This window comes from Oculina patagonica, chromosome 13, assembly GCF_052425735.1.
Source record: "Oculina patagonica isolate OP01 chromosome 13, crgOcupat, whole genome shotgun sequence".
NCBI classification, from domain to species: Eukaryota; Metazoa; Cnidaria; class Anthozoa; order Scleractinia; family Oculinidae; genus Oculina; species Oculina patagonica.
Genome location: NC_135770.1, coordinates 37,141,500 through 37,167,233, shown reverse-complemented (window position 1 = coordinate 37,167,233; position 25,734 = coordinate 37,141,500). Strand labels below are relative to the sequence as shown.

Below are 25,734 nucleotides of genomic sequence, written 5' to 3'. Positions count from 1 at the left end.
ACGCGGAATTGTGAAGCATTAAAAAAGAGGCAATAACAACGACAAAAAAAAAGAAGTAAAATTATAACTGCTAACTTTCTCAGACGGCGATTTATAATAAGGCTAAGAATTCCAGGTATTTTAACTTGGTGGATATACGTTGCCGTGACAGAAAAACCAGCTTGTTTACAGCGGCTGTTAGCGTGCCATAGAAAACCAGTAAACAGTAAATATATCCCATATAACGAAGGGTTCTTTATATATCCTCTTAATCCTTCGGGGACGTCGATCTCGAGCCGGGATTTCGATCGCGCTCTTTCTGATACGTTTCATTGTCTCGAGCGGGACGAGAATTCGGTGAATTAACGAAATCATCACTCGAGTATCCTACCTCGAAATCCCGGCTCGAGATCGACGTCCTCGAAGGATTAAGAAGATATACAGTAGAACCCCGGTAACTCGAACTCTGAAGGGAAACGAAAAACATTTCGAGTTAGCAGGGTTTCGAGTTATCAGAGTCGATTGAATATTCAATGTGCCATGGTAATACTTCAGTACACAGTACAGTGCAAATTGAACTTCTCTCGTCAGAAACTCTCACACTATCATACATTTTTTTTTAGTTAAGAGTGGAAAATGACTGTCACATATCTGTTCGTTGCTCAATTAAAATCAAATTGCTGTAGTTTTCGTTTAAGTATTTAAATCCATATACACGACAAGAAGAGATAATGGAATATTTCAATGTGCATCTGTGGCTAGTTGCAAGAGCCAGAACTCGAGTTATCGGGGTAAATTTGACCCAAATTTTGATCAAGGGAAACGAAATTTAGTTCGAGTTAGCGGGGTTTTCGAGTTATTCGAGTTCGAGTAAACCGAGTAAAAAATGACTGAAAAGTGGAGTCAAATCCAAGGGAAATGGAAGTCTGTTCGAGTTATCCGAGTTCGAGTTACCGGGGCTCTACTGTATAAAGAACCCTTCGTTATGTGAGATATATTTACTGTTTTCTGGTTTTCTACGGCTAGCAGCCGCTGTAAACAAGTTGGTTTTTCTGTTACGCAACGTATATCCACAAGTTATAAAAGTAACTGAAATTCTTAGCCTTATTTTAAATCGCCGCCTGAGAAAGTTAGCAGTTATAATTTTACTTTTGTTTTTTTTTTTTTGTCGTTGTTATTGCCTCTTTTTTAATGCTTCACAATTCCGTGTTTAAGGTCATTGTCCGCGTTTTAGAATATTCCGCCATTCCGCCGTACCGTTCCGTCATTCCTCCGATTAGGGTAACCCCTAATCTGTGGTTAAAATTTTTTAAGTCCCTCCACATGCGGAGAACGTCACACTGTTTAACTGTGTAGGTTTTGTGATGTCACTACGCGCTATTTGATCTCATACATTAACTGTAATTTGTAACAGCTGGCACACATATGATACTGAATTTTGCATCCTGTGATCCCAAATTGAGACCTTGTGTAGGGCAGATAAATAAAGTTTTACTACCTTTTGTCGTTCCTGTGGTCTTGGGGCTAATTTTGAGTCCCTCAATTTCTCGCTTGTCGCTGCCTCAACATTTGTTGGGGGTGGAAAGGTTGGGGGACAAGTGAAAAATTAACGGACTCAACCCCCCATCAAATTGTAAAAGACCACACAAACACTAAAAATTAATTAAACATAAGTTGTTTAGCTTACAGGAAATCACAATTTGGGATCACAGGATGCGAAGTTCTGTATTTTATAAAGCACTTCTCTTAATCATTTGAATCAAATGTAGGTCAGCCGTTATAAAATACAATGTATGAATGTAATTGTATGAGTATTGTGATGTCACACAACAAACTGTGAGACTTGTCTGCCCGTGGTCCTGAACCATTTACATGTAGTTTTGCTATTTCCAAAGGGAATTTGAATTTATGCGCTGGCGAAGCCACTTTAGTTTTGTGGTCGACTTAAGCATTTTCTCGCTGCTACCAGAAATTTTTCAATTTTAATATTTATTGTAATTCTCTTTATTTTTCTTGCAGAAAATTGCACGGCGCAGAAAAACTGTTTTTAAAAGGAGAGGTCAACTATATATGAGGAGGACAAAACTTAGTAATTTTTAGTTTTTAAGTTGATATATGTATGTCATCTCATTGACTGATAGTCACTGAATGATAGAGATTGATCGAATTAGAATGTGGGACTACTGATTTTTTTTTTAGAAAAAAGGACTTAGTGGACTACGACTCCACTTCGGCGAACGGGAATCGATTTATGATTGCAGGCGGAGGTGGACGACACCAAATCCTGTTACACATTTAACATAACTAAACAAACCGGCATGGGTTACATAGTTTTGGGGAATAATAGCAAAGTATTGACCTTTTTTAGTCTGTACGATCAAAGAAACCCATTAACAATATGTTGGCTTATTGAAATATAACGTAGGGTTTGCAATTGTCGCAAATTCTTTTTGCACGGTAAATTTTGTTCAATTTACGACAAATAAGAAATCAAGACTGTATGTTTTTTAAGCAATAACATAGTTTCGATCGTGTATTTTTCCCGAACACATAATTACTTTGTAGATTTTATTAGCTACTGTTATCAAATGAGTATTTTATCTTTAAGAGTTTATAACTTAGGTAAAAAAATGGGACATTATTTCCTATTCGTTAATTTCATATGAAACTTTTTACATACAGCAACAACCAAACAGCATTACAAAGTTATATACAGTGTGCTAGAGGTTTTGTTAATGTGATAATCTTTTAACATTATAAACAACTTTTACTGTAACATACCTTGAAAATAGTTTGAAAATATAATAAAAGGTAACGCAGATTTGATTGCATCTTCTATATACATAAAATGAGCTATTAAAGTCTAAGGGAAGGCAGTAATAAAAAAGCAATAATAATGAAAAACAATCGGCTTCGCCTTTGCCAGACCTTTGACGTGAATCGCAGATGTATTTGACTTACATTTGGCACGCCGTTGACAAAAGTCGCAGATATATTTGACAACACCTTTGACCTACCTTTGACGCGACTCAAAGGCACATTTGACCAGACTTCCCCTCATCGAACTACGCCTTTGACTACGCATTTGACTTAAGTCAAAGGCGCGTCAAATATCACCTTTGACACGCGTCAAAGGCGTGGGTAAAGGTGTGACAAAGACGGTCTTTGTCGCCTGTGACCGCGGGCAAAGGTGTAGTCAAAGATGACCTTTGACGCGCGTCAAGGGTCGTCAAAGGTGATCAAATGTGGCCTTTGACACGCCTTTATCCACACCTTTGACCAACGACAAAGATGATTTTTCGTGCAGTGTTAAAAGTAAACTATGCGCAGACGAGTTATTTATCATTCACTGAAAACGTGGGTTAGTTTTAGTGGAAACTCTAAAAGGTCAGCAGTCTGATACCTACTATTTTTTGTTGTTTCTTCGTTTGTTTTTTTTTCGTTTTATGCTCGTTGCAATCCAAAAACCTACAGCTTTTTTATTATAAATTTACCCTTTTAAGGACTAGCAGTACCGCACACGAGCAATTGTGCTCTCTCAGCTAGCGAATATAAAGTTGACATTCTTCATAAGATATTGACTACTTATTTTTACTTGCTCTTTGTAGATTTCATTAAGACATACCCTCAGAGAACAAGGGCTGACACAAGATTGTAACATTCATGTCCATTTCGGATTGTGCGGAGGTAAATCAGCTGGTCTCGTTTTGTAGGTGGTATTTTTAATGCGATTCTTAACGGTTAGGGAAGTTCTAAATGTAATCAGTTTTTGTGTATTTTTAGGAATGGAAAAGGAAAAAGATCCCGCTTCACCTAGAAATGGTAGAGGGAAGAACAACAAAGGTATTTTCCCCTTTTTTTTGTGTTACGAGATTCTTTTAGTAAGGGTTTTTTTTTGCGCCTTTTTTTTTTTTTGTTTAAAAAAAAAAAAAAAAAAATAAAAATGAAAAGTTTACGCAAGCGTTCAAAATTTTCTCTAAATTTTTTACGCACGTAAACGCACGTTTAAAATTACGCATCAGTGGAAAACCAGCATTAGTTGTGTTTTTTGCACATATATTTGAAATTCCGTCAAAATTGTGAGCTAAAAGAAAAGAAATGAAAACGAGAACTTTTAGTTGATCATTCGAATATTCCGATAATAAAATAGTAGCTACAGTGAAGACAAAAGAGACAAAAGCATTTCATCTTGCTACATTTTAATCCGGAGAGCCAACCAACAGAACCAAGGTTTCAATTTTGTTAAATACTCATGTATGCTTTCTTCGTTTAGACCCGCGAAAGTGGAAAAAAGTGCAAGTGGTAACATGGATTAACGAAGTTTGTGAAATGTATGAAATTGACGAAGCTGATGTTTCGAAGCTCAAGACACTCTCTGGCGCTGGACTTAACCAGTTAGAACGTCAAGACTGGATTGAAAGGTCGCCAAATCAAGGCGATTTGTTTTTTAACCTGTGGGCTAAATTAATAAAGGAGGCTGATGTCAGTGTTACAACAAAAAGCCCTCCTTCCTCACCAAGAAAGGGTAAGCGAGAGCTTTCTTCAAATTTCAGATAAACTTTTGATGGATTGTCCATTTTAGAACAAAAATAAAAATTCCTTAGATCTTTTTGCTGACGCTCATATCCAAAAGAAAAAAAATTGTCTCTTTGTCTTTCCCAAAGCACCTTCAGTTTTATTTGTCTAAGAGCAAGGCGCTTTCATGTCTACAGCTCATGATGGACAACAATTTGGGGGGGGGGGGGGGGGGGGGTGGGGGGCTCCCCCCCCCCCCCGGGCGGGGGTGGTTTCCCGGCCCCGGCGGCTTTGTGGGTTGTTTTTTTTTTTTTTTTTTTTTTTTTTTTCTTGGTTTTTTTTTCGTGTTCTCCTTTTTTTTTCCCCCCCCTCTATTAAATTTTATTTTTTTTTTTTTTTTTTTATTTTTTATATATTGCCCCCGGGCCCGGACACGAGGGTAACCTCGCCCCGCGTATGGACTTTAAAATTGTATTTACATTTACATTTACATTTACATTTTACAGTACTATACTGTTAATGCGATATCGTTGATCTCGTTCAGGTGCTCGTTTTCAATATATCATAGGATGCATGTTTCTTCTACTATGTTTTTTTTTTCTGTTAGGATTCACGTAAAACATATTTATTAGCTTACTTGTTTCCAGTTAATATCATGCATCCCCTACTGAGTATCAAAATTCAGCAGCAGAAAAATATTTTTTAATAGTACATAATACTTTGTAGACCAAGACAGCCTGTTGATGCTTGCTTGAACTATCGTGTCTGAAATAGTTTTCAGGCAAACTGAAGGAAACGAACAACAGCTTCTAAATAATGTTAATCTATTGTTCGTAGGAGATGTGAAAGCCACGGGCGACGATGCCCCTGTTGAAAGTCCAAAGATGGTCTCCCCAAGAAACATTTTTGCTAGCGGAGAACAGTTTCCAAGTTCGGCAGCCCCTAGCAGTTCTCAAAAGAGGTGACTTTTGCGCCTATTAGTCTACTATTCTTTCCTCGTTACTTCAGTGTACAAAGTTAAATTACAAGCCGACATTAAGATCAGTTTCGCCTAGTTTATATTTATTTTTTATTTATTATATCAATTTAATATGTTTTTTTTGTGAGGTACTTTCCTGGCTTTTCAAAACTGTCATTTATTGAGGCTTATACTAGTAAAGCTACGGAGTCATGGTATATTTCTTAATTGGTTAACGGTAAAAGATTGGCACGAAAACGAAAACGTACATGATCTCGCTGACTGCTCTTTTGCAGTGCTTCCGGTGAGCAAGGTCCGTTTGGAACTGTTGAGAATATTGACAAGATCGCGATTCAAGGAAGTCATCTCACCATTGACAAACTTGCCAAGCGCCCTCCAACTGATGGTGAGCTGATAACTGTAAAAGGACTGTGTTCATCCAGACCACGAAATCATGGTGGTGCTGGCACTGTCTTACTAAGGAATGATCCAGTAAAAGGTGGAACATTTCTGGAACTGAAAGTAGACATCAGAGCTTGTCCAGATTCTTCGATTCTGACGAAACACATCATCTCGACAATTTTGAACGTGAAACTCGGCGAGCCGTTGTTTGTGAGAGGAAAAATAGAGCGTCTTGATAAAGGCCTCAAGTCGATGAAAAAGGGTTTTGAAATACTTCCATTTAAAATTATCGTCGATTCTGATCAACACGCAGCATTTAGAAATGAAGTCAAAGTGCAGCGCTCTTATATGCGCCAGCTATCAATGCCGTGGCCAACCGAATGTGGAATTTTCCCAGCAGAAGGATCAACACAGGAACCACTTTTTCATAATGATATTGTGGAAAGCACACGTGGGATCCTGTATTGTCCTCCAGATGCGCCTTTAGAAAAAATAAAGGAAAGTGTAGTGGCGCTTAAAAACAGTCTCACTGGGGACATTTTTGTTGGTGTAAAAAGTGATGGAACTGTGATTGGCTCAAGAGTGTCACGAGATGCAATCATTCAAAAGAGAGACGACTTAGTTAGAGCTGTGGGTGGAATATTACCAAGTGTAGACCAAACCGTTGCTGTTTGTACAAGTGCTGCGCAAGCAAATGAAATGGTGGAAAAAGAGAAAGACTTTGTAGCTGCTATGTGGTTACACAGCAAAACGCCCAACTCGGTGATGGAAGATTTAGAAGAGACGGAAGATATTTCTATTTTGTTTCGTATCCACGTGGTGAAGGGAGCGTCGGTATTGAACTTCGCAAAACCGGAACATACCCATGCGTATATACGCGTAGGCACAGAAACAAAACTGATGACCGACTACGAAGAACTATTTAGCCGCCTTGAATCACTTGCAAGTCGCAACATCCCTGAGAAAACGCCAACGTGTATTAATCAAGAAGTAGACAAAGCTTCTACTTACGAAATGAGTGAACACAACTACCACTTGTTCAAAAAAGTTAGCTTTGAAACTGAAAAAACTGAATTTAAAGTCATTTTTGGTGATCCGAAGAAAGTCATCCTGAATGATTACGTTAAAAAGTACGCTGATTCGTTTCTAAACTCTGACGGGGGCGACATTCTATTTGGAATAGAAGAAGATCGGACAACGAAGTTTGGTTTTGCTGTGGGGGTATCCATGTCAGTAAATGATCGAATGGAGCTTGTACATGAAACCAGCAAGATGATCTGCAACTTTTGGCCTCCGGTTGACAGCTGTCAGTTCTTCATGAAATTCATCGAAGTCAAGTGCGATGTGGCTAAGAACGTGTTAAAGTACCCAAAGACTTATGTTGGAAGAGAGAATATGTTTGTCGCAGTGACTCTTCAGAATGTCTCGAATTTGCCGAAGCTCACCAACTTTGCAAGAACAAATATAGGTCAAGTTGCAGCGCTGCGGCTAAAAAACAATCGCTTTGGCTTATTTGTGAAAGATTCGTCAAAATTAAACGTGGAGAACTTTTTGTCTCAGATGGAGAGTGAGAGCAACAAGTCAAAGTATTTTCAAATGGATGTTGCTTCTTTTGAAGAGGTCGAGGCTGCAGTGAAAGACTTGTGCGTCGTCCATCTTCATGTGAGGGCATCGCCATATCCCATACATCTCACAAGTCCTATCCTAACTTTTTGCCTCGACCAACAAGGAATGGTTACAGAAATGAAACCCGCCCAACTCATCGAGCGCTTCGCCAAAAGAGATTATCAATTTGAGCCTGATAAACTCCTTCAGGTTGTAAATGGTTTTGAGAAAGAGAACACGTCCTATGTTTTGGTTTGTTCTCCGTTTTCTCTTCCAAAACAGGAGCGTGATTTGTATGGTATGGTGGTCCCTGAATGGGCGGTAGTGCTGGACTTCGACCAAAGTCCAAACCAAGAGGGACACCTTTTGAATATTTTCAAGCCTCTTCATGATCGTCATCAAGTAGAAAGAAACCTTTTCGTCAAAACGCCGCTTGATCGAAGACTAGACATAAATCCAAGAAATGGCGTGTGTTGGTGCGCAGTGAGAGGCTACGAAGACATCGATAAAACTCTTTCAGAAGATGGACATGCCTCCTGGATGAACTCTCACAGTCATAAGATGAGAACTCTAATCGATCAACTTATTGTCCATATAAACCCCAACCAGTTGGTTGTAGTTTGTCTATGGGATGACGGTTACAAAGAGCTTCTGCCTTCCCTTGATTTTCTTTTGCAGTACATATTTTCTTGTTGGGGTCCCACCAAAGTTGTATTTGTTTGCTCTAATTCCTCAACGAAATCTGAAGTCTTATCAGCAATTGTAGAACCACTGGAGAGAGCTGGCTTCAGGGTCAAACAAGACAACATCTTTGTTGCACAACCCCATGAAATGGCCCGTCACGTCGGAGCTAAACTCCCTCCACCCTACCGGTCAGAGGATGCATTCCAAGTTCCAAGGAAATTCTGTCATTCAGAAGGCGAGAGAACAATTCCAGATACACTGCCTCAAACAATACGACAGGCGATAAAAGGCCATTTGCAGATCATGTATCATAATACTGGAACTGCTTTTCAGTCGAAGCTAGAAGACGAGGATAAAGTCAGAGTAAAGTTTTATTCTGGATCTGAAATCGATGAGTCTGGCCTTGCCAGTGGAATTGCCATTGACCGAGATAAGATGAAAAAATTGAAAAAAGAACTGAAGTTGTTTTTGAATGACAAAAGGTCGCATGTTTGCATGACTATTCTAAAAGCTGAAAGGGGAGCTGGTGCAACGACCTTGTGTTTGCAACTTCTCTATGAATATCACAAGCAGTATGTCTGTGCACGACTACTGGAATTTCACGACAGCCTAGCTACGAACATCGAGAAGATAAACCAACATTCAGGACTTCCACTTATCCTGTTTGTTGACAGTGAGATGGCTTATTTGCCAGAGTTTAATGATTTCAAGAACGAAGCAGGGAGAAGAAACTTAAACTTGAAGTTACTTGTTGTAGAATCCGACCTTCTGTACAGTCAACAGGCGACACCCAAGAAGAAACAATCTATTCCTTATTTCGTGGGGACAACACCCTTCAAGACAGTTGAACTGAGCCGCGAACTTTCTTTGGATGAAGTGTCGCAGTTGGTAGAGCAGCTTCTCAAAATCGAAGCAATTTCCGAGGAGAAGAAGAACAAGTTAAAAGACCTCAAAGAACGAGCATCAAGAGAGTTTTCATTAAGAAAATTTGCATTTTTTAGTCTTACAGCTTTTGGCAGAAAGTTCACCGGCCTGCAGACTTACGTGCAATATCGCTTGCGTCAGGCAATTGATTTGCAGCTCGAGATTTTAGAGTTTCTAGCTCTCACCCATGTTTACACGGATTTCCTGTTTCCAGTAAATGCCTTGGCTCGTTTGGCAAAAATGGATGTTGTTTTGTTGGAAAGGATTTTCAGCAATGATGATGTAAGAGAGTTGTTAAGTCCTCCGTCATCGGCTGGCAGAAACGTAAGAAGAATATCCTTCGTTGAAGTTGCAGAAGAGTTACTTCAACAGCAAGCGAAGACGCGCGAGTTGAGTTATACCCTATACTTAAAAGATGTTGCCCTTCGCCTGGCAAAATGCGCCCTGTCAGACCCAAGGCCAAGCAGGAGGATTGATCGCATTACAAGGCGATTGTACGTCACCAGCGAGTATGGAAGTGAGAAGTTCTCGCCTCTTGTGCGATGCATGAGAGATGAAGACCCTGATGTGGCGCGTGACATGTTACATGAGCTAAGTGAAGTTTTTGAAAAAGGTTCCAGTGTGTGGGCTCATCTTTTGGCTCACTTGGCTAAATACTACATGAGCGTGTACGATGATTTTCCAAGTGCCATTCCTCTTATTGAAGAAGCAGTGAGAGAAAACAAAGAAGACGTTCTACTGCATCACATTCATGGAGATGTAATTCGTCTTTACGTACAAAACCTGAAAGAACAGAAGGAATTCTCTATGGATGGAGTGCTCCGATACGCTATTCAGAGCAGTTATTGTTTCAGAACCGTACAAGAAAAGAGGCCTCTTATGGAACATGGTTATTCCTCGGATGCTCTGGTTAGGAAGGTGGTCATGCTTGCGGCTATCAAATCAGTTGGCGGCTCTAGTTTTGTCGACTTCCTAAAGGTGTTTCTAAATCAAAGGGAAGATAAGGAAACATCGACTACTTTTTCGCAAGAGGACAAATATATCCTCTCTTTAGTGCCAGAGTCATTTGCTAATCTTCGAGCAGTGCCAATCAACGAGTACAATGCAAAACTGAAAGACAGTTTGTTAGAAAATTTGGGTGATCTTGATGAGTTTAAACTACTTTGTGAAGAGCTCAAAAGAGCGACAAAAGGTTCAAGCGACGAAGCCTGGGTGGATGTAGTTGCTCTCAAAACAATTTCTTTGGTGTACTCACTTGAAGTTGAAAGAAAACAGCTTGAACCAGAAGAAGCTGACGAAAGAATAAAAAGTCTAGAAGAATTGTTAAAGAAAACAAACCTCGACGAGGAGTCCATGAAGATCTGGATCAGGTGCGTGAGACTAGGCTCAAAAGTTCCAAGTTTAAAGTCAGTTCGAAACAAAATGGACGGGTGGTTAAAGACAACTGGAAGGAGATCACCAAATGCTCTGTTTTACAAGTAAGTGCTATGGAATTACTTACATATTTCGACATAAAGTATGTGATTGTCCAAATTAACTCACTTTTAATGGAAAGTTTATTTTGCTAGTGGTAATGGCACCAAACGTATCTTGTGCAGTCGCATTTATTTAAGCCCGTGATTAAAATCAATCAATATTCGAATAGGTTCCCATGGGCACTGGTTCTTTTCACGCACGTGATCAGTCGTGAGGGGCGAATACTCATCTCCACTGCGCGTGCATGAGTACCACATTCCGTTTACTCAGAGTAGAGATGAATTCCGTGACATTCTATTATTGTTTTATTGATGTTTTCTTTAGATTTTGCTTTTGCTTTAGTAACCATTACACTGACCATTAAGTAACCACTGGGCTAAGAAAACGTCGGGTCTACAAGGCAATAATTTTTGCAAACAAACGCTTACCCACAGTTAGATTTCAATAGACAAAAATGTGCGACAGTGTATTACCTTTTCCGTTTTAGCTACGTAGTGGCAATTTTGGAAGCACTGAGTGATCCCAACGACACAGAGAAAATGAAAAGAGCGACCAAATGTGTTAGAGAATTGTTTCGGAAAATAAAGTCGCCCAAGTCCGACGGGGTTTCACAGGACCCCTCTATCCCAGTTGAATGGCTACATCCAAAGGAGGGCCACCATATCAATTCGCTGGACTCACTGCTTTATCATGAAGATTTAGTAAGAGAATACCTGGAAGGGAAAACTCCCCGACACCAAAAGCGAGCGGGCAAAGAGATAATTGAAAAAGCGTTGTTTCAAAAGAACATACGTAAATGGGAAGGAGTTGTCAGCGAGATATCATCTGACCGGAAAGGAATCATCAGTTTAAAAAAGCACATTAACGTCTCATTTGTACCCATACATGTTCAGAACTATATACCAAATGAAGGAGATGAAGTAGAGTTCTGCCTCGCGTTCCACTGGACAGGTCCGTGTGCCTGGTATGTGATTTGTCAACCAGGAGTGATGAAAGCCCGGAAAGCACTTGCTCGGTCCGCAGTTAGTTTCCCAGAGGAAGATGATAGTGAAAGCGACATGAGCGACCAGGGTGATGAAACGGATCTTTTACCGTTGGTTGGAGAATCTCTTCACACTCGAATAGTAAGACCCAATCAGAACTTTGAAGTTGGCGATGACAACGAAGCCCCCAGTCAGTGGAGCCGCTACCTAAACAGTGAGAAACAAGGAATCATTTTTCAAGTTTTTCCCAGTAGCGGTTATGGATGGATCCATCATCCAAATTTTAAAGAACGTCTCTTCTTTCACGCTAGGCAGATTGTTCCTCCAGTTGATAGTCTTGATTCCATAAAGATCTATTCAGTGGTCTCATTTACGGTTGCAAAAAGTGACAAAGGACCCAGGGCAATGAACATCAAAACAGTGGTATGCTATTTTTTATTTTGCCCATCAACTTCATTCAGTTGTTGAACGTAATATAATGTACCCGTTTCACTCCATCCTCGTCCAAGTACGCATGCGCATAAAAAGTAGCCTGAATTTCAGACGTCTTACTCTGGTCAAGTGCTCCCGAGAAACTGGGAAGGTCGGGTCGATGTCTTTTCTCGGGAGCACTTGACCAAAGGAAGACGTCTGAAATTCAGGCTAACGCATAAGATACTAAATACAGTCTAACTTTTCAAAGATTGAGAAATGCGCATGCGTTGACTATTACAAACTAAATATTTAAAATGAGAGGCACAAACAGGCATTGTCTCTTCACAAAAGAATAGCGTAATACTTCTTTTGAAGACAATTATCGTGTGTTTGTGTGTCGGGGGGGGGGGGAGGGAGAGGGGGTGGTCAATTGTTATGTGGGGGTTAGGGAGAGAAACGATTGGCGAAAAGAACGAGAAGCTTCCGTGGTTGACCGTTTGGTCTAGTCGAAGCCCATGATTAAATGGGAAAACCATCAAATCTTTTTTGCTAATTCTTTCGTGTCTGGCGCATAAGCAACACGTAAACAGGGTTTATTCAAATCAAATTCAATATTTAGATCGCTGAATTCTCGCCGGAATAGTGGAAGTATAAATGAACAATAAAATCAATTTGTGAAATCTAAAAGTATGTTTATTAATTACAAGAAGAAGCATCGTTACTCACTATCGGAAGGAACTTTCGACCAAGGGTCTTATGATACACTAGGCTTGAAAGGCTTTTATTTATTAATCGGGCGTGGCCGATTTATAATTTACCCTTTGGGCGTCCTAGACGATAGTCTCCTGCCGGCCAAAAACGACGGAGATAGCCTGGGCCAATCGGTTTCATTTTAGTTTTGACAGTAAATCGTTGTAGGCACACTGGGTCGACTTTTGGGCTAATCTGCAATCTGGTTCTCTTCTTTGCTTCGGCGGGAGGACAGAGAAAAAAGCTTAAGGGGTAAAGTACTAATAATCACCATTGTGAAACTGTAGTTGCTTTGACAAGTTGAAGCTATTCTTGTAAATAAAAGGGGTAACGTCATTCATGTCACGCAATGTTTTTGTGGGAAACTTTGAAACTAGACGCTTTGCTGGTTTCTACAAATAGGCAATAGCAGTGTGATCTGGCGGTACATTTTTTTGAGGTGGACTCAACTTTAAAACTATTTTTTATATATATTTAGCAAGAAGTGTGTCGATTTTCATTTCCGCACAGTTGGGCGTCAAAGTCGCCTGTCACAAAGAGTAGAATGTTTGCACAACATGTTTTAAATATATATTTTAGATTTGCCTGGTGACGTTAGTAAGGCACTTCTCAAGACGTCAGCAAAACATTGGCAATGTACAGTATTGGTGTGAACTTGAATGGAATTTTTTTACGAGATCGGTAAAGCTATCGAATGAAAAGATGACTTCAAAATGAAAACTTCAAATAATTATAATTAAATACCAATTGAATTTTATTTTAATTAAATTTTTATCACGGCCTGGATGCATGTCATGGCTTTGAAAGTCTTCGATTTCAAAAGGTTGCTTGGTCTCATTTTCGATAAAAAAATTCATCTGAAACATTTTGCCTGTCGTGTGACGCACGTTAATCTGGTTTTGAATAGTTTGAAATTGTGTTTTTAAGATTTTATTCTTGACTATTATGTAACTCTTGCGAAGAAAGATTTAATTGATGAGGAACTAGTACTGTTATTTTCCGGATATTCCGATCTTTTATTCGAGAAATGAATTATTTTTTGGCTCGTCATTCAAGCGTTTTGAGTTTAGTTTTGGAATCGGGGAAATTTATTTCCCGTTGAGGGATGAGTGGAACTTGAATAGGGCTGGTAGCCGGCCGAAACAACCGGCTTCAAACTTTGGCCGTCTACTTTCGTCTCTCTTTACCCTAAGCTTTGACAAAAAATAAATAAAATAATGGAAAGATGCCGCAAAAATACTGCACGACATCCGTGTCTAATGTCTGAGTCGAATTGTAAACGCATTGCAAGAGTTTTTAATATGTTCACCTTTAAAATAAAGCAGCGAAACGCAATGCGGTGAAATCTACATCTTTTGATTTGAAATTCCGGAAGTGACATCTGTGTTCAAAACAGGAATTTTTGCACAACTTAAAGTTCCGAAAAAAAGACCACATGTTTTGTAAAAATCACAGACAAACATGATCAGGAAAATAAAACAGGCCAATGGGTTTTATTCACGAAAATACAACTTTCTTAAGAAACAGTTTGTAAACAAGACAGTGGAATCAAATTACATTTCACACGAAATTTGCATACATTTGAACTTGCAAAAAAGAAGTATCTCTGCCGAGATATAATAGCGAAACCTTGCATTAATAATCATTGTATTCTGATCTGATTGTTATTTTTTATGCATTAACTATTTGAAAGTGGTTCTCATTTTCATTCACTGCTTGAAGTATTTATAGACGTGAAAACATTCACTTAATCAAATTACATTTTGCACGAAATATTTTGAATCCTTTCGTCCCGAAACTTTGAGGAAATTGAAATCTTTGTTGGACAGTACTGCATAAAAGCAGGTCATAGAATTGAATAAGAAGATAAGAACCATATTGATAAAGGACATTTGAAAACTTTATTTTGGCTCATTTTGACGAAATTCAGGATTTTCAAAGACTGCCAGTAAACGGCTGTATCTTTTCTGTCTCTAACGATTTTGCTGCGGTTTCGAACAAGCTAATTTTTCAACATATGGTAGCCGGCAGAAGTCGGTTCGTTCTGAATTTTTCAATACGATATACAAGTTACAGGTCAATATACAGACCCTCTGTAAAGTAAAAAACGTTTAGGGAACAAACCATTGTGAACTTATTTTCTATGTTGATCAGTAAAAATCCTTACTACGACATGGGGCTTGTTATCACGTTCGTAAGTACGTTAATACTGCAAGGTGTATAACCTCAGAGAATTATTATCAAGTGTGTTTTGTTTTATTAGCGGTTTATACTCTAAGGTCTTGGTATAGGAGATCAAAATTAAGGCAAATTTCTGTTATTCTCTAATTGCTTGGCACAGATTAGTACGCGCACGAACGAAAAACCAAGAAAAAAGGATACTGAAACGGTCAGGAAATGTATGCAAACATTGAATTGAATGAAAAAGGCCGAAAATAGCATTTTCAAGCATCTAAATTCACCCAAAACGCTGGTGAAGATGGAGGTAATTGGAGTAGAAAGCTCGATGGGATAGGGCGGAGTAAAAGACTGCAGGAGAGGGGAGGGAGGGGGAAGGATGGGAGTAGAAAGGGAGGGACAGGTGGGGGTGAAAGGCTAAGGAGAGGGAAAGGGAAGGAGAATTAAAATCTATGCTTGGTTATATCACGCAACTTGTTGTTTTCTCACAAGAACAAAACTTAAGGTGGGGTTCTACCTGAATTTGAATGAAATTTTAAGAGATTTAAAGAAGGGATTGAAGAAAAAATGGAAACACCATCAAACAGTTGACCCCCTCGAAAGCGCACTCCAGGTTGTCAGGGGACTGTTTTGTGTCCGTCGGCCAATTTTTAACTTCAAATTCTAATATTTCTTATTTGTCTAAATTTTACTAATCCTTTGAGAAAATCTATCGCCTCCCCGACATCCCGGCCCCAAAATCGCCCAAAATTAACAAAATACTGCAAAACATAGATATATGAGATAAGTAAAGCTTTTTTGGATTTCTTGAAACGCAGCTGAAATGGTTTTCAGTATTTTCCAGCCCTTATACTTTGGATCAGTACAGTAAAAACCCGCGTGTAAGAACCTAGGCATTTAAGAACCTTCTGGCAGAAATTTGCTTTTATAATACCCCCAAAATATAAGAACCTGTTTAGCCAAAAAAATTCCTACAGGTTCTTATATGTAGGGTTTAACAATTTAATTTATATATTTTTTTTACCAAAAACCAGAAAGGTGATGTTACTGGGGTATATACAGTATGTTGTTGGTCTTTTGGCAACATGCCCGGCCCACTGCATTAATAAATATTTATAATGAAGAACAGACCAGATTTTATACTATTTTCTGATAATCAACAACAGTGTCTACTCTGTAGAAATTAAGAACCTGATTAAGAACCTACTTAGCCTAAACTGTCAATAAGTACCCCATAATACAAGAACCTGTTTTGCCAAACTGAAAAAAGTAGGTTCTTACACGCGGGTTTTTACTGTACTACTATTCTTCATCAGTTGCTATTACAGTAATGGTATGAAACAAATACCTAATCATTGGTCAACTAGTTGTGACCATTTTCTTGACAATAGTAGTTTAATACCTGATAAAGAGTATTGCGAAAAGGCTGCACTTTGCTTAGTGTTAAAAATTTATATTTTCTAGTCCTCTAGCTCAATCGTTTATTTTTACATGTATTGTGCGAAATATATTTATAAATTGAGAACATTATGTCATTTAGTAATAATGCAATCTTGAAAACATTCCAGATATTATGTTCTATCAGGGTTCTACACACTAATACAGCTCATGCAGACTGTGACTTACGCAAACCTCCCACTGAGTGTTACTAAAGTGACTGTTTTTTCCAGTGATTTTTACTGTACTGTACCCCCCTTTCTTAATTATAAACCGCCCGATTTTAAGCTTCTCAAGCTTCTTGTTTTTTAACTGTTATACAGGGACCGCGCAGGATGAATTTGAGTGGGGGGGCTTAAAGTCGAACCCTGAAGTGAGTAAATTTAGGGGAGGGTGTGCGGGGGCTTAAAGTCGAACCCTGAAGTGAGTAAATTTAGGGGGGGTGTGCGGGGGCATGCTCCCCCGGAAAAATTTGGATTTGAATTTCTCTTAGATACCGGAAAATGCATTTAAAATTAAAACTTAAAACGTTCAGCGGAACAGTTTTTGGTAAAAGTATTGCTTGAAACGACAAAAATGTTGCGATAAAGAGACGTTGCTCCACAAAACGTTCGATATAACTACTCGGCACTGACCCTTTAAACCTTACATCAAGACACGAACCTTTCTCACCATGTTGAAGTACCGGCAACTGAGATGTTACCAGAACTAATGAAAACAGAAAAGACAATTTACAAAATGAATAACCTTTAGCATGAGCTCGAAAGCAAACCGTATTGTCTTGTTAACAACTAATTTGTTCGGATCGAAACTGACCAATGATGAAACAGGCCTTTTTCATGAGAAGTCCACTCGCCCTTAAAAAGCCAATTTTTAATAAAGGGCATGATCCTGTTGTAGCCTAACCTTTTTTCAATAATAACTGAAAACCTTTAAGACAATTGTCCGAATTTACTTGTTTTTTATGTATCTACGTTGAAGGCGAGTTTATTTTGGCAATAGGAACTGCTGTTACTTTCGTCCTTTACAAACTAAATCAATAACATGGCCTCCAGAAACGAAATATTTTCAGTAATTTTTCGTTTGTTTTTTAATTCATTATATTTTTTTCCTGTTACTGTAAAAAAGTGGGGGGGGGGTGGGGGCTAAAGCCCCCCTAGCCCCTCCCTCTCAGTGGTCCCTGTTATAGCGTAACAAAAAGCCGGGCAAAAATCAACAGTAATCGGATAACGCGTGCAACATCTTATTGTATTATAGGAGGAGGAAAATATCAACTCAGAGTTGAGAGAATGTCGTGCGGAATACCAAAAAGAAGAAGAGCGAAAGAAATCTTCAACTGCATCAGCAGCTCCTAGGCGGTATGTGCTGATACATTTTATACGGGTAGCTTACAAGTGATTCATGACAATGCAAACTTTCGGAATCATATGGTGTAAATATTCAACATTCGTCCCAGTTCTCTTTACGAAAGGGTACTTTTATTCGTGATTTGCAGGTGAACTCGTTGTTGCCATGTTGGTGGACACTAACAAAGGATTCCTAATTACATTACTGTTAAATTAGAATCCCGATTTTTTCTCGAAACTCCCAAGGGAAACGAAAGTTAGTCCTTATATTATATACAATAATAATAAAAGTATTAAATCTTACATGTAATCTTGGAACATTCAAAACACCTTGTTTTAATAATCAAAGAGCTCTTCGAGTCACGACTGAATTTTTTTTAACTGAAGTTTTACCTTTTGTATTCATACATTGAATATATTTGAGCAGCAGGTGATTCAAATATTTCTTTGATGCAATTAAAAAAGCAGAAATGAGGACTCATGCGTGACCTTTAGATAATCAGCGGTTAATATAACCTGCGATAACGTCTGATCGCAGGTTACGGTTAATGGAACCCACAATGTCTATTACATTAATATAGGATGTATTTGTCTCGTATGATCGAGATTGCCGGGATAGCTCAATCGAGGTGTCAGGATGTGATGCGAGATGTTGTGAGTTAAAATCCCAGATGGGTCAGGGTTTTTTTTCTTTTTTTACCCCGTAACACTCGATCAAATGGTTTGTTTATTATATCGCTCCGTAGGTATGCATTGCAGAATAAAAGCATTTACATGTAAGCCGTAAAGTAATAACGCTGTAATTAAATATATCAGAACATATAGACTGATTCAGGTAAAAATGTACTTGTGCTGTTACATCTGAAAAGCTTTTCATTTTCTTGCGAACAAGCAGCCACGCAGTCGCTCTGGTTTCTAGATAGATCCATCGTTGATGAAGCTTACGGAAACCCGATTTAGTTTTCGAATGCTCCTTCATGTATAGACGAGCCTTGTTCTTATAGGACTGTATTTGTTAAACTTCTACGAGACCATACACTGTATTTCTTTGACTTCTATGAGACCGTACACAACAAATCTTGCATGATAGAAAACGTGACAAGTTCAATAACCACGAGGTCAATTTAACAGAACAAACTGCACATGACAAATTTAATATGCTAATGAGCTAAACAAGTCAAGCGTCCAATGTACGACGCTAGCTCTACAGATAGACATGAAAGTCATCGATCGATTGATGGCTTTCAATGTCCCCTTTTTCCGCGGTCGTAATTGTCAGTCACATTTTGTTTCCTTGCTTCTTAGTTTTCTTGTCAAACCCCTTAAAATTTAAAAGGCGGCCTTAATACGACCGTCTTGCTTCACTCTTTCTACTATTATATTCGTTGGTCAGCGGAGTTACAAACAAACGTTTACAGATGATGAACCAACCATGTGAGTGACCAGGCAGGCTACGAAAGCCGAGGAGGGACTGCAGACTTCAGACTTCGGACTTCAGACTTCAGACTTCAGACTTCGGACTTCAGTCTTCAGACTTCAGACTTCAGACTTCAGACTTCGGACTTCGGACCTTCGGACTTCGGACTTCAGACTTCCGCCTTTAGCATTCAGAGACTTCCGCCTTCGGTTGAGAAAGAAAATGAAAAGCCCACAACAAGGGGTATTTTCAGTTACTCACCCATCCAAGTACTAACGCCGCCCAACATGGCTTAACTTCAGCGATCGGATAAGAACCGTTGCTATCCGTGTGGTATTAGACTTGCTTACAAGTCGAGCTCACAGAGCGCGAAGCGCGAAGGCGAGCGCGCAGCGCGAGAGCGAGCGCGAAGCGCGAGAGCTCGACTTGTTTCCCCTGCAGGAGAACGCATCAAATGACGTGATTTTGGCGCGAAATTCTCCGAGACGGCAGGGTGTCAAAACTGTCTAGACTTACTAAAAGTCGTTCGCTTAACTGTCAAGCTGTCAAAATTTCTTTTCGCAAGTAATGGCTTTTGGAGGAAAACGCCGCTCATTTTCGCGCTTTCGATATGTAGTCAATTTTACACTCGGAGCTCATGGCGGAGGAAAACACTCCAACGAAATGTTATGTTCGCGTCGCTTTGCCAGAAAATATTTGTCTGCAATGTGGAGGGTCAATTGCAAATACGGACTTACGAAGGAGATTGTTTTCTGGCTCGGATAACACCAAAACCGGCCGAAATCTGGAGCTACTTCTTGGAGATGTGCTTCAAGATAAATATGATAAATCGGCAATTATTTGCCGAAACTGTTCAGAGCGGAACGAAACGCTCTGTAAGAAAATTTTTTCAGCAAGGGAGAATTTCCACAAAACACAAGAAATGATGGTGGCATCCAACTTGGATAGCTCCATTCGCGTCAAGCGTTTGACAAAACCGTCCGATGAACGCGAGGACCTCAGTGAAGGTGTGAAAAAATTCTCATCGAAGAGAAGAGCATTATTTCATGCAAGCGCTATTCCAGAAGAAGTCATTAATGATAAGCCTCTTCTGAAGAAAAGAGATGGTAGTACACAAACAGATCCCAAAAGCACAGATACAGAAGTAAACTTAAGCACATCATCCTCCGTCGAGGTAGGTACAAATTTTCTCTCCTTTACAATTACGCCAAAGTGTTGCTTTCAACTTGTATACAAGACTTCTCGGCGCAAAACTCTAGGAGATTCGATATGCTGATCGCTTCGTTTTGCGAAAAACAGAAAGTGTTCCTGCTACGTTCATTAGTGTACGATTTTTGTACGTTTTTTGTACGATTTTTGCCGGCGATAAATAAGCTTACCATCCAATCAATTAAAATCGCGTTAATTTACTTTTGACATGTCAAAAATCAGATATCATATATTCGCAATATAAACTCAACTGTCGACCGCTCTATAGGAAAAGCTAGGCATGTCCTGGAAAAGAGAATAGTTTTAAGAGCACGTAATTATCCAATGAAGTAACCCACAAAAACGAAAAACAGACACTTTTGGGGCCTGTAAAGCCGTTTATATTTATTTGTATTTAGAAAAGAGGTGTATCACTGGTGACCACTGGTTAATTTCACACTCATGCAATCAAAAAATTAATTCAAAACCAATTAACTACAGAAGCTATAAATTCATTTGAATTTATTTCTATGTGTTCTCCAGAGGAACACAAATATGTCTGCTGTGATATCAGAAAAACTATTTGGAACACAGTTTATCCATAACAGTAAATACTTTAATTTTGGCTCATGAGCTGGTATACTTTCACATATAAGCACCAATAAGTCTTATGATATTTGAAATGTTCGATATGCTGAAAATGGAAAGTAAAAGCTTTGTCATGGCACTCAGCTTAACAATTACAGATATTTTTTGTTCAGGGCTCTGCAAAACCCAAAGTCAACGGGTGGGGGCCTTGGCAAAACGTCTATTACGGTAACCTTAATTTATAAAACACCGTTTTTGAAACCAAGAGGTTTTGAAACAACGATTTTGAAACAAAGCATGAGAATTAATGGGCAAGGGGGGAAAGAGCCCGGGCAAGCAAAATTCTGAGAGTTACTTGGCCCATGGGCAAGATAACCATGCGGATAAATGATATTATTCATCAAATAAATATCCTGTTTTCATTTTTTCGTGAAATAGTAAAAATTATCAAAAGAAGTATTTTTGGACATTTTAAGCATGTATGAACATTGTACTTAACATGTAACATACTTAACAAAAGCATCAATTATTTATATCGAAGCACTAATTTACATTGAATTTTCAGAATGTCTATAATAAAAAAAAATCTAATTACTTGAGCTGCTGTTTTCATCTGAACTGCTGAATATCTGGGGTCTTCGTCTCCCCCTTACCACATGGCTGTCACTTTCGGATTCACTTAAACTATACGTATCAGTCCCTTCTTGTGTTTTTGATTTTTCCAGAGGCCTTGACTCAACAGATTCAAAATCAGATTCATCGTCTGTTTCAGATTCTGAGGTCTCATCCATTACCTCACAAATTATTTCCCATGTCTCTTCCACATGTTCATCACTGAAGAAAGGAAAATTGTCCTTCAGAGCTTGTATACTGCGTATTTCATGGATCTTTCTGACTATGCTGTCAACCAGCTTTCTTGAGTATCCAGTAGCAAGATCTAGGCCTGTCAGTAATTTTTCATGAGCCATATTCTTTGCTAAATCTGCCCGGTACTCCATAAGTCGACAATGTAATTTGCTTTGTCGTCTTCTTGGGATTTCATTACTCGCTGCAGAGTTTCCTTTTTTTTCAGTGTCTTTCAGTGATCTTAGGTGAGTTTCAATCGGGGACTGAAATGTGTTAGTACAACAGGTTTCAGGGCATACACACTGTTCCAAGCCACATGTACAAAGACAACGGCAAGATCTTGCACATACATCACAACAAGAGTGTTTGATGTCATTACACTGAGGACTCGAGGAGAAGGGTTTCAGAAGCATTATGCGTCGACAAACATCAGTGTTCTTAACATATTCTTTCATTGTCTTGCTTATATTTCTGCTCCGTGTACAGCCTTTGAATTTCAACAGTACAGCATGGCTCATTTTGTCTGATGATCTTCCTATCCTTCCTGACTCTTGTAGATAATCATCAAGACCAGATGATGGCCCCAGGTGAACTCCAATATATGCACCCTTCACATTCACTCCCATGCCAAATGCGATAGTGCAAAAGACAACCCGGACAGTACCATTCTCCTTACAAAATTCAGTTTCAATTGTTTCTTTTACGAGTTTGTGCGTTTTCTTGTGGTACATGGCAAATAGACGCGTACGATCATCAAGAGGCTCTTGACCAGTGGGTCGATGATAAGCCTTTGGGCCAAGACATTGACTAAACAACTCAAAAAGTTCCTTAACATGTTCTTTTCTTCGACAGAACACAAGGACTTTAGTTGCATTGTTCTGGTTCATTTCGATATCTTTAATGATAACACTAAAAGTTCCATACAAGTCACAAGAGTCAACATCCACCATTGCATATCGCACATTAGTCTTGTTCGGATCTCCAAGAATTTCAACACATCCAGTCATTCCTAAGTCTTTAATTATTGTCTTTCGGACAGTCTCAGTAGCAGTTGCTGTCAGGGTAACAAATGGTACATCACGATGAATCAAGGACCGTAATTCTCCAAGGCGACCGTAATCCTTTCGAAAGGCGTCTTCTGATTTGCTGCCAATCCCCCTGTGATATAAGAGAATATTAATGAATATATCATACCCACGCATGCTACTTTATATGGCCCTGGTTTAACTGTTGACCAACAATACACGAATCACACACATACACAGGGAAATAAACAAACACTTTTTGTCATCAAATGCTTAATAACTAAGCTAACAGCCCAGATAATCATAACAGACTGATATAACTATTTATTGCCCATCGATTAATTTTCAAGTGCACTCATTTGACAAAAAAACATCACCTGGAACAAAAATGGATAGCAGGTATCAGACAAAGTCCAATTTTCAAAGTGTTGAAAAATTACCTAAACTTACATTTACAGTTATGTTGTGATTACCAATGCAGGTTTTTCCTATTTACCAAAGATAAAGCAGATGGAGAAATTCAAAGGAGGGTTATAAAACAAATAAACCCCTTCCTGGGGCATTATCCTAAAATATACCAGAAATCCTGGCTGAAAGTTTGTCCTCAAAATTTCACAGAAATTAGACTTGCCACAAAATTAAAATTAAAATTAGACTTGCCCCAAGTTGCTCGTTTTATTGTTGTATCTATAGTTGCTTGAATGAATTAAAATCGCTTTGAAATCAAAGAAGGAACACAGTGTACTTGAGTTAAGTCGCCCTGGAAATCGCGCGAGAGAGATCGCGCGGGATTCATTTTAGACTTGTTCGCTTCTCGTTTCCGGTTTCGTCGGTTTCGTGGTTGTGTGAACACGCGCGCGAAGGAAAACAAATGGCAATAACTGATTATAAATAAACTCCAGGGCAAACAGATTTTACCTTTAACATTTAAGATTTGAATAGAGTCTTTTGGTTCTATAAGCTTTGTTCTAAAAAGCATTGAGGAAATGATATGTAAATAAGGGGCCCTCTTCCTCTAAAATAATTAAGCTTAATTTAAATTGTAAACAATAACAAAGCGGTCGCTTACCATTTCGCGATGCAGTGGCTTTCATCGATAAAAACAGCCTTGAGGTTTTTTCTTAGTTCCCCACGAAAAATACCTCGATGGCTGTTTAGAAGTGCTTCGGGGCTTCCAAAAACCAGGGAAAACCTTCCATCAGTTATTTCTTTCAGTTGTTCACTCGAACAATCTGTTCCTACAGCAGCTGCCGAGATCCCTCGTGTGCGTAGTGAAGCAACTTGGTCTTTCATGAGAGCGACCAGTGGCACAACAACCAAGCAAATGGACAGGACCTCTTCCCTCTCGCCATGCTCTAAATAATCTAAAACGTATGGAGCTACTTCGAACGTCAAGCTCTTTCCCGATCCCGTAGGCGCCGAAACAAAAACGTCTTTTCCGCTGCAGTAAGCTTCGATAACTTTTCGCTGATGTTCACGGGCATCTTTGTAATTTGTCTTTCGTAAGCCATATTCGATTGCCTCCTCAACTGAGTGCATGGTGAAAAAATAAACGAACAAAAACAGAAGAATCGACGAATATCACAACACGACAAGAAAGTCTACGTGCGATATACAGATTGCTGGTTTCATCTTTCACGCGTGATCGATCATTACCTGGCGGGTCTGGCAAGGATCTGGTTTGATTGACGTGAACTTGACAACGCTGTTCTCTGATTGGTCAATTCTACCGGAGGAAAATTCCTCCGGTAATTTTGGCGCGCTGCAAGTGATAAAAGTCGTTCGCACCGGGGTCTACTACCACCAAACCGGAAATGAAAAAGCGAACGACTTTTAGAAAGTCTAGTGTGGTATCAGAAAGAGCGCGTAAATCAGCTAATAAAAGTTAAGTCCAGTTTTTAGCAGGAAAGTGCCAAATTGTCCAAAAGATCCATTTACACCAGGTATTTTTTTTCTCTATTTGCATGACTCTTATATAAACCCTTTGTCTCGTCTGACACTGATACCACAAGGAAAGCATTGGTTTTCGTCTGATCGCCGAAGTTAAGCCCTGTTGGGCGGGGTTAGTACTTGGATGGGTGACCAACTGAAAATACCCCTTGTTGTGGGCTTTTCAGTTTCATTCTTTCTTTTTCTTACGAAATCAGTAACTTTTAAGGCCTTCTATTTTTTTCGAACGGTTTCGTTGACTTGCTTCGGCTTTGTACGTTTCATTGTCCCGATTGGGGCGAGAAAGTCCGAAGTGCAGTCGCGCTAGCTTCTCCTTGAAATCCTCACTCGAAATAAAATCGAAATCCTGGCTATACATCGGTCTATGCTCTTTGTTTTGTGAAATATACTTACTGTTTGTTTTTTTGTTTGTATGTTTGTTTGTTTATTTGTCCAGTGTTACGTAATTAAGAGATCATGTATAAGCCATAAACGATATTGCGGCCTATTAATTGTGTGTGAAATAAAGAAAAAATATGGTTCCAGGTACCGCTGTCTGCAGGTCTGCAAACTGAGAATTTATTAATTTAATTTTGTTCATAGCAATAAATTAATTTAGTTATTAAAAAAAAAAAAAAAAAAACAGAAAAAAATCTCGTTACGCCGATCCTCGTTCCAACGTTCCGCCGTTCCGTGTTCCCCTGTTTATACACCGATTACTGACATCCGATCCGGATCTGACTTTATAGATAGCGGCCGCGGATTTGACTTTAAATAGTGGATCTGCCTGATCGAACAACTCAGCAACTCGGAGGTCAGCGAAAATCAAGCGAAGGCGGAAGTCTCTGAATTCTAAAGGCGGAAGTCTGAAGTCTGAAGTCTGAACTCTCGGAAGTCTGAAGTCTGAAGTCTGAAGTCTGAAGTCTGAAGTTTGAAGTTTGAAGTCTGAAATCTGATGTCCCTCCTCGGCTTTCGTAGGCAGGCCACTAAACTTTGAAGGAAAGGTCATGCATGTAGCCTGTGATTAGTAGATCTTTTTTTTCTAGGTCTAACTATTGAATAACGTCGTACTTTTGATTAACAGCAGCAT

At 39.1% G+C, this 25,734-nt stretch overlaps 2 protein-coding genes and 1 pseudogene across 2 annotated transcripts in view; 2 read left to right on the top strand and 1 right to left on the bottom strand.

Annotated features, from left to right (window-relative positions):
- The window catches only part of LOC144635742 (uncharacterized), a 36,433-nt gene that overhangs the window by 2,592 nt on the left and 8,107 nt on the right, over nucleotides 1-25,734 (top strand). The window contains exons 2-8 of the mRNA XM_078494826.1: nucleotides 3,588-3,666; nucleotides 3,763-3,822; nucleotides 4,253-4,504; nucleotides 5,332-5,455; nucleotides 5,749-10,545; nucleotides 11,031-11,949; nucleotides 17,563-17,663. Coding sequence (XP_078350952.1) covers nucleotides 3,588-3,666; nucleotides 3,763-3,822; nucleotides 4,253-4,504; nucleotides 5,332-5,455; nucleotides 5,749-10,545; nucleotides 11,031-11,949; nucleotides 17,563-17,663 — 6,332 coding nt within the window. The remainder of the gene's footprint in view (nucleotides 1-3,587; nucleotides 3,667-3,762; nucleotides 3,823-4,252; nucleotides 4,505-5,331; nucleotides 5,456-5,748; nucleotides 10,546-11,030; nucleotides 11,950-17,562; nucleotides 17,664-25,734) is intronic.
- LOC144635744 (ATP-dependent DNA helicase RecQ-like) lies at nucleotides 20,640-24,550 on the bottom strand. Its single transcript, XM_078494829.1, has 2 exons — nucleotides 23,785-24,550; nucleotides 20,640-22,848 (listed from the first exon to the last, which is right to left on the bottom strand). The coding sequence occupies exons 1-2, from the start codon at nucleotides 24,252-24,254 to the stop codon at nucleotides 21,432-21,434; spliced, it is 1,887 nt and encodes a 628-aa protein (XP_078350955.1). The 5' UTR covers nucleotides 24,255-24,550; the 3' UTR covers nucleotides 20,640-21,431.
- LOC144637335 (5S ribosomal RNA) lies at nucleotides 24,708-24,826 on the top strand (annotated as a pseudogene).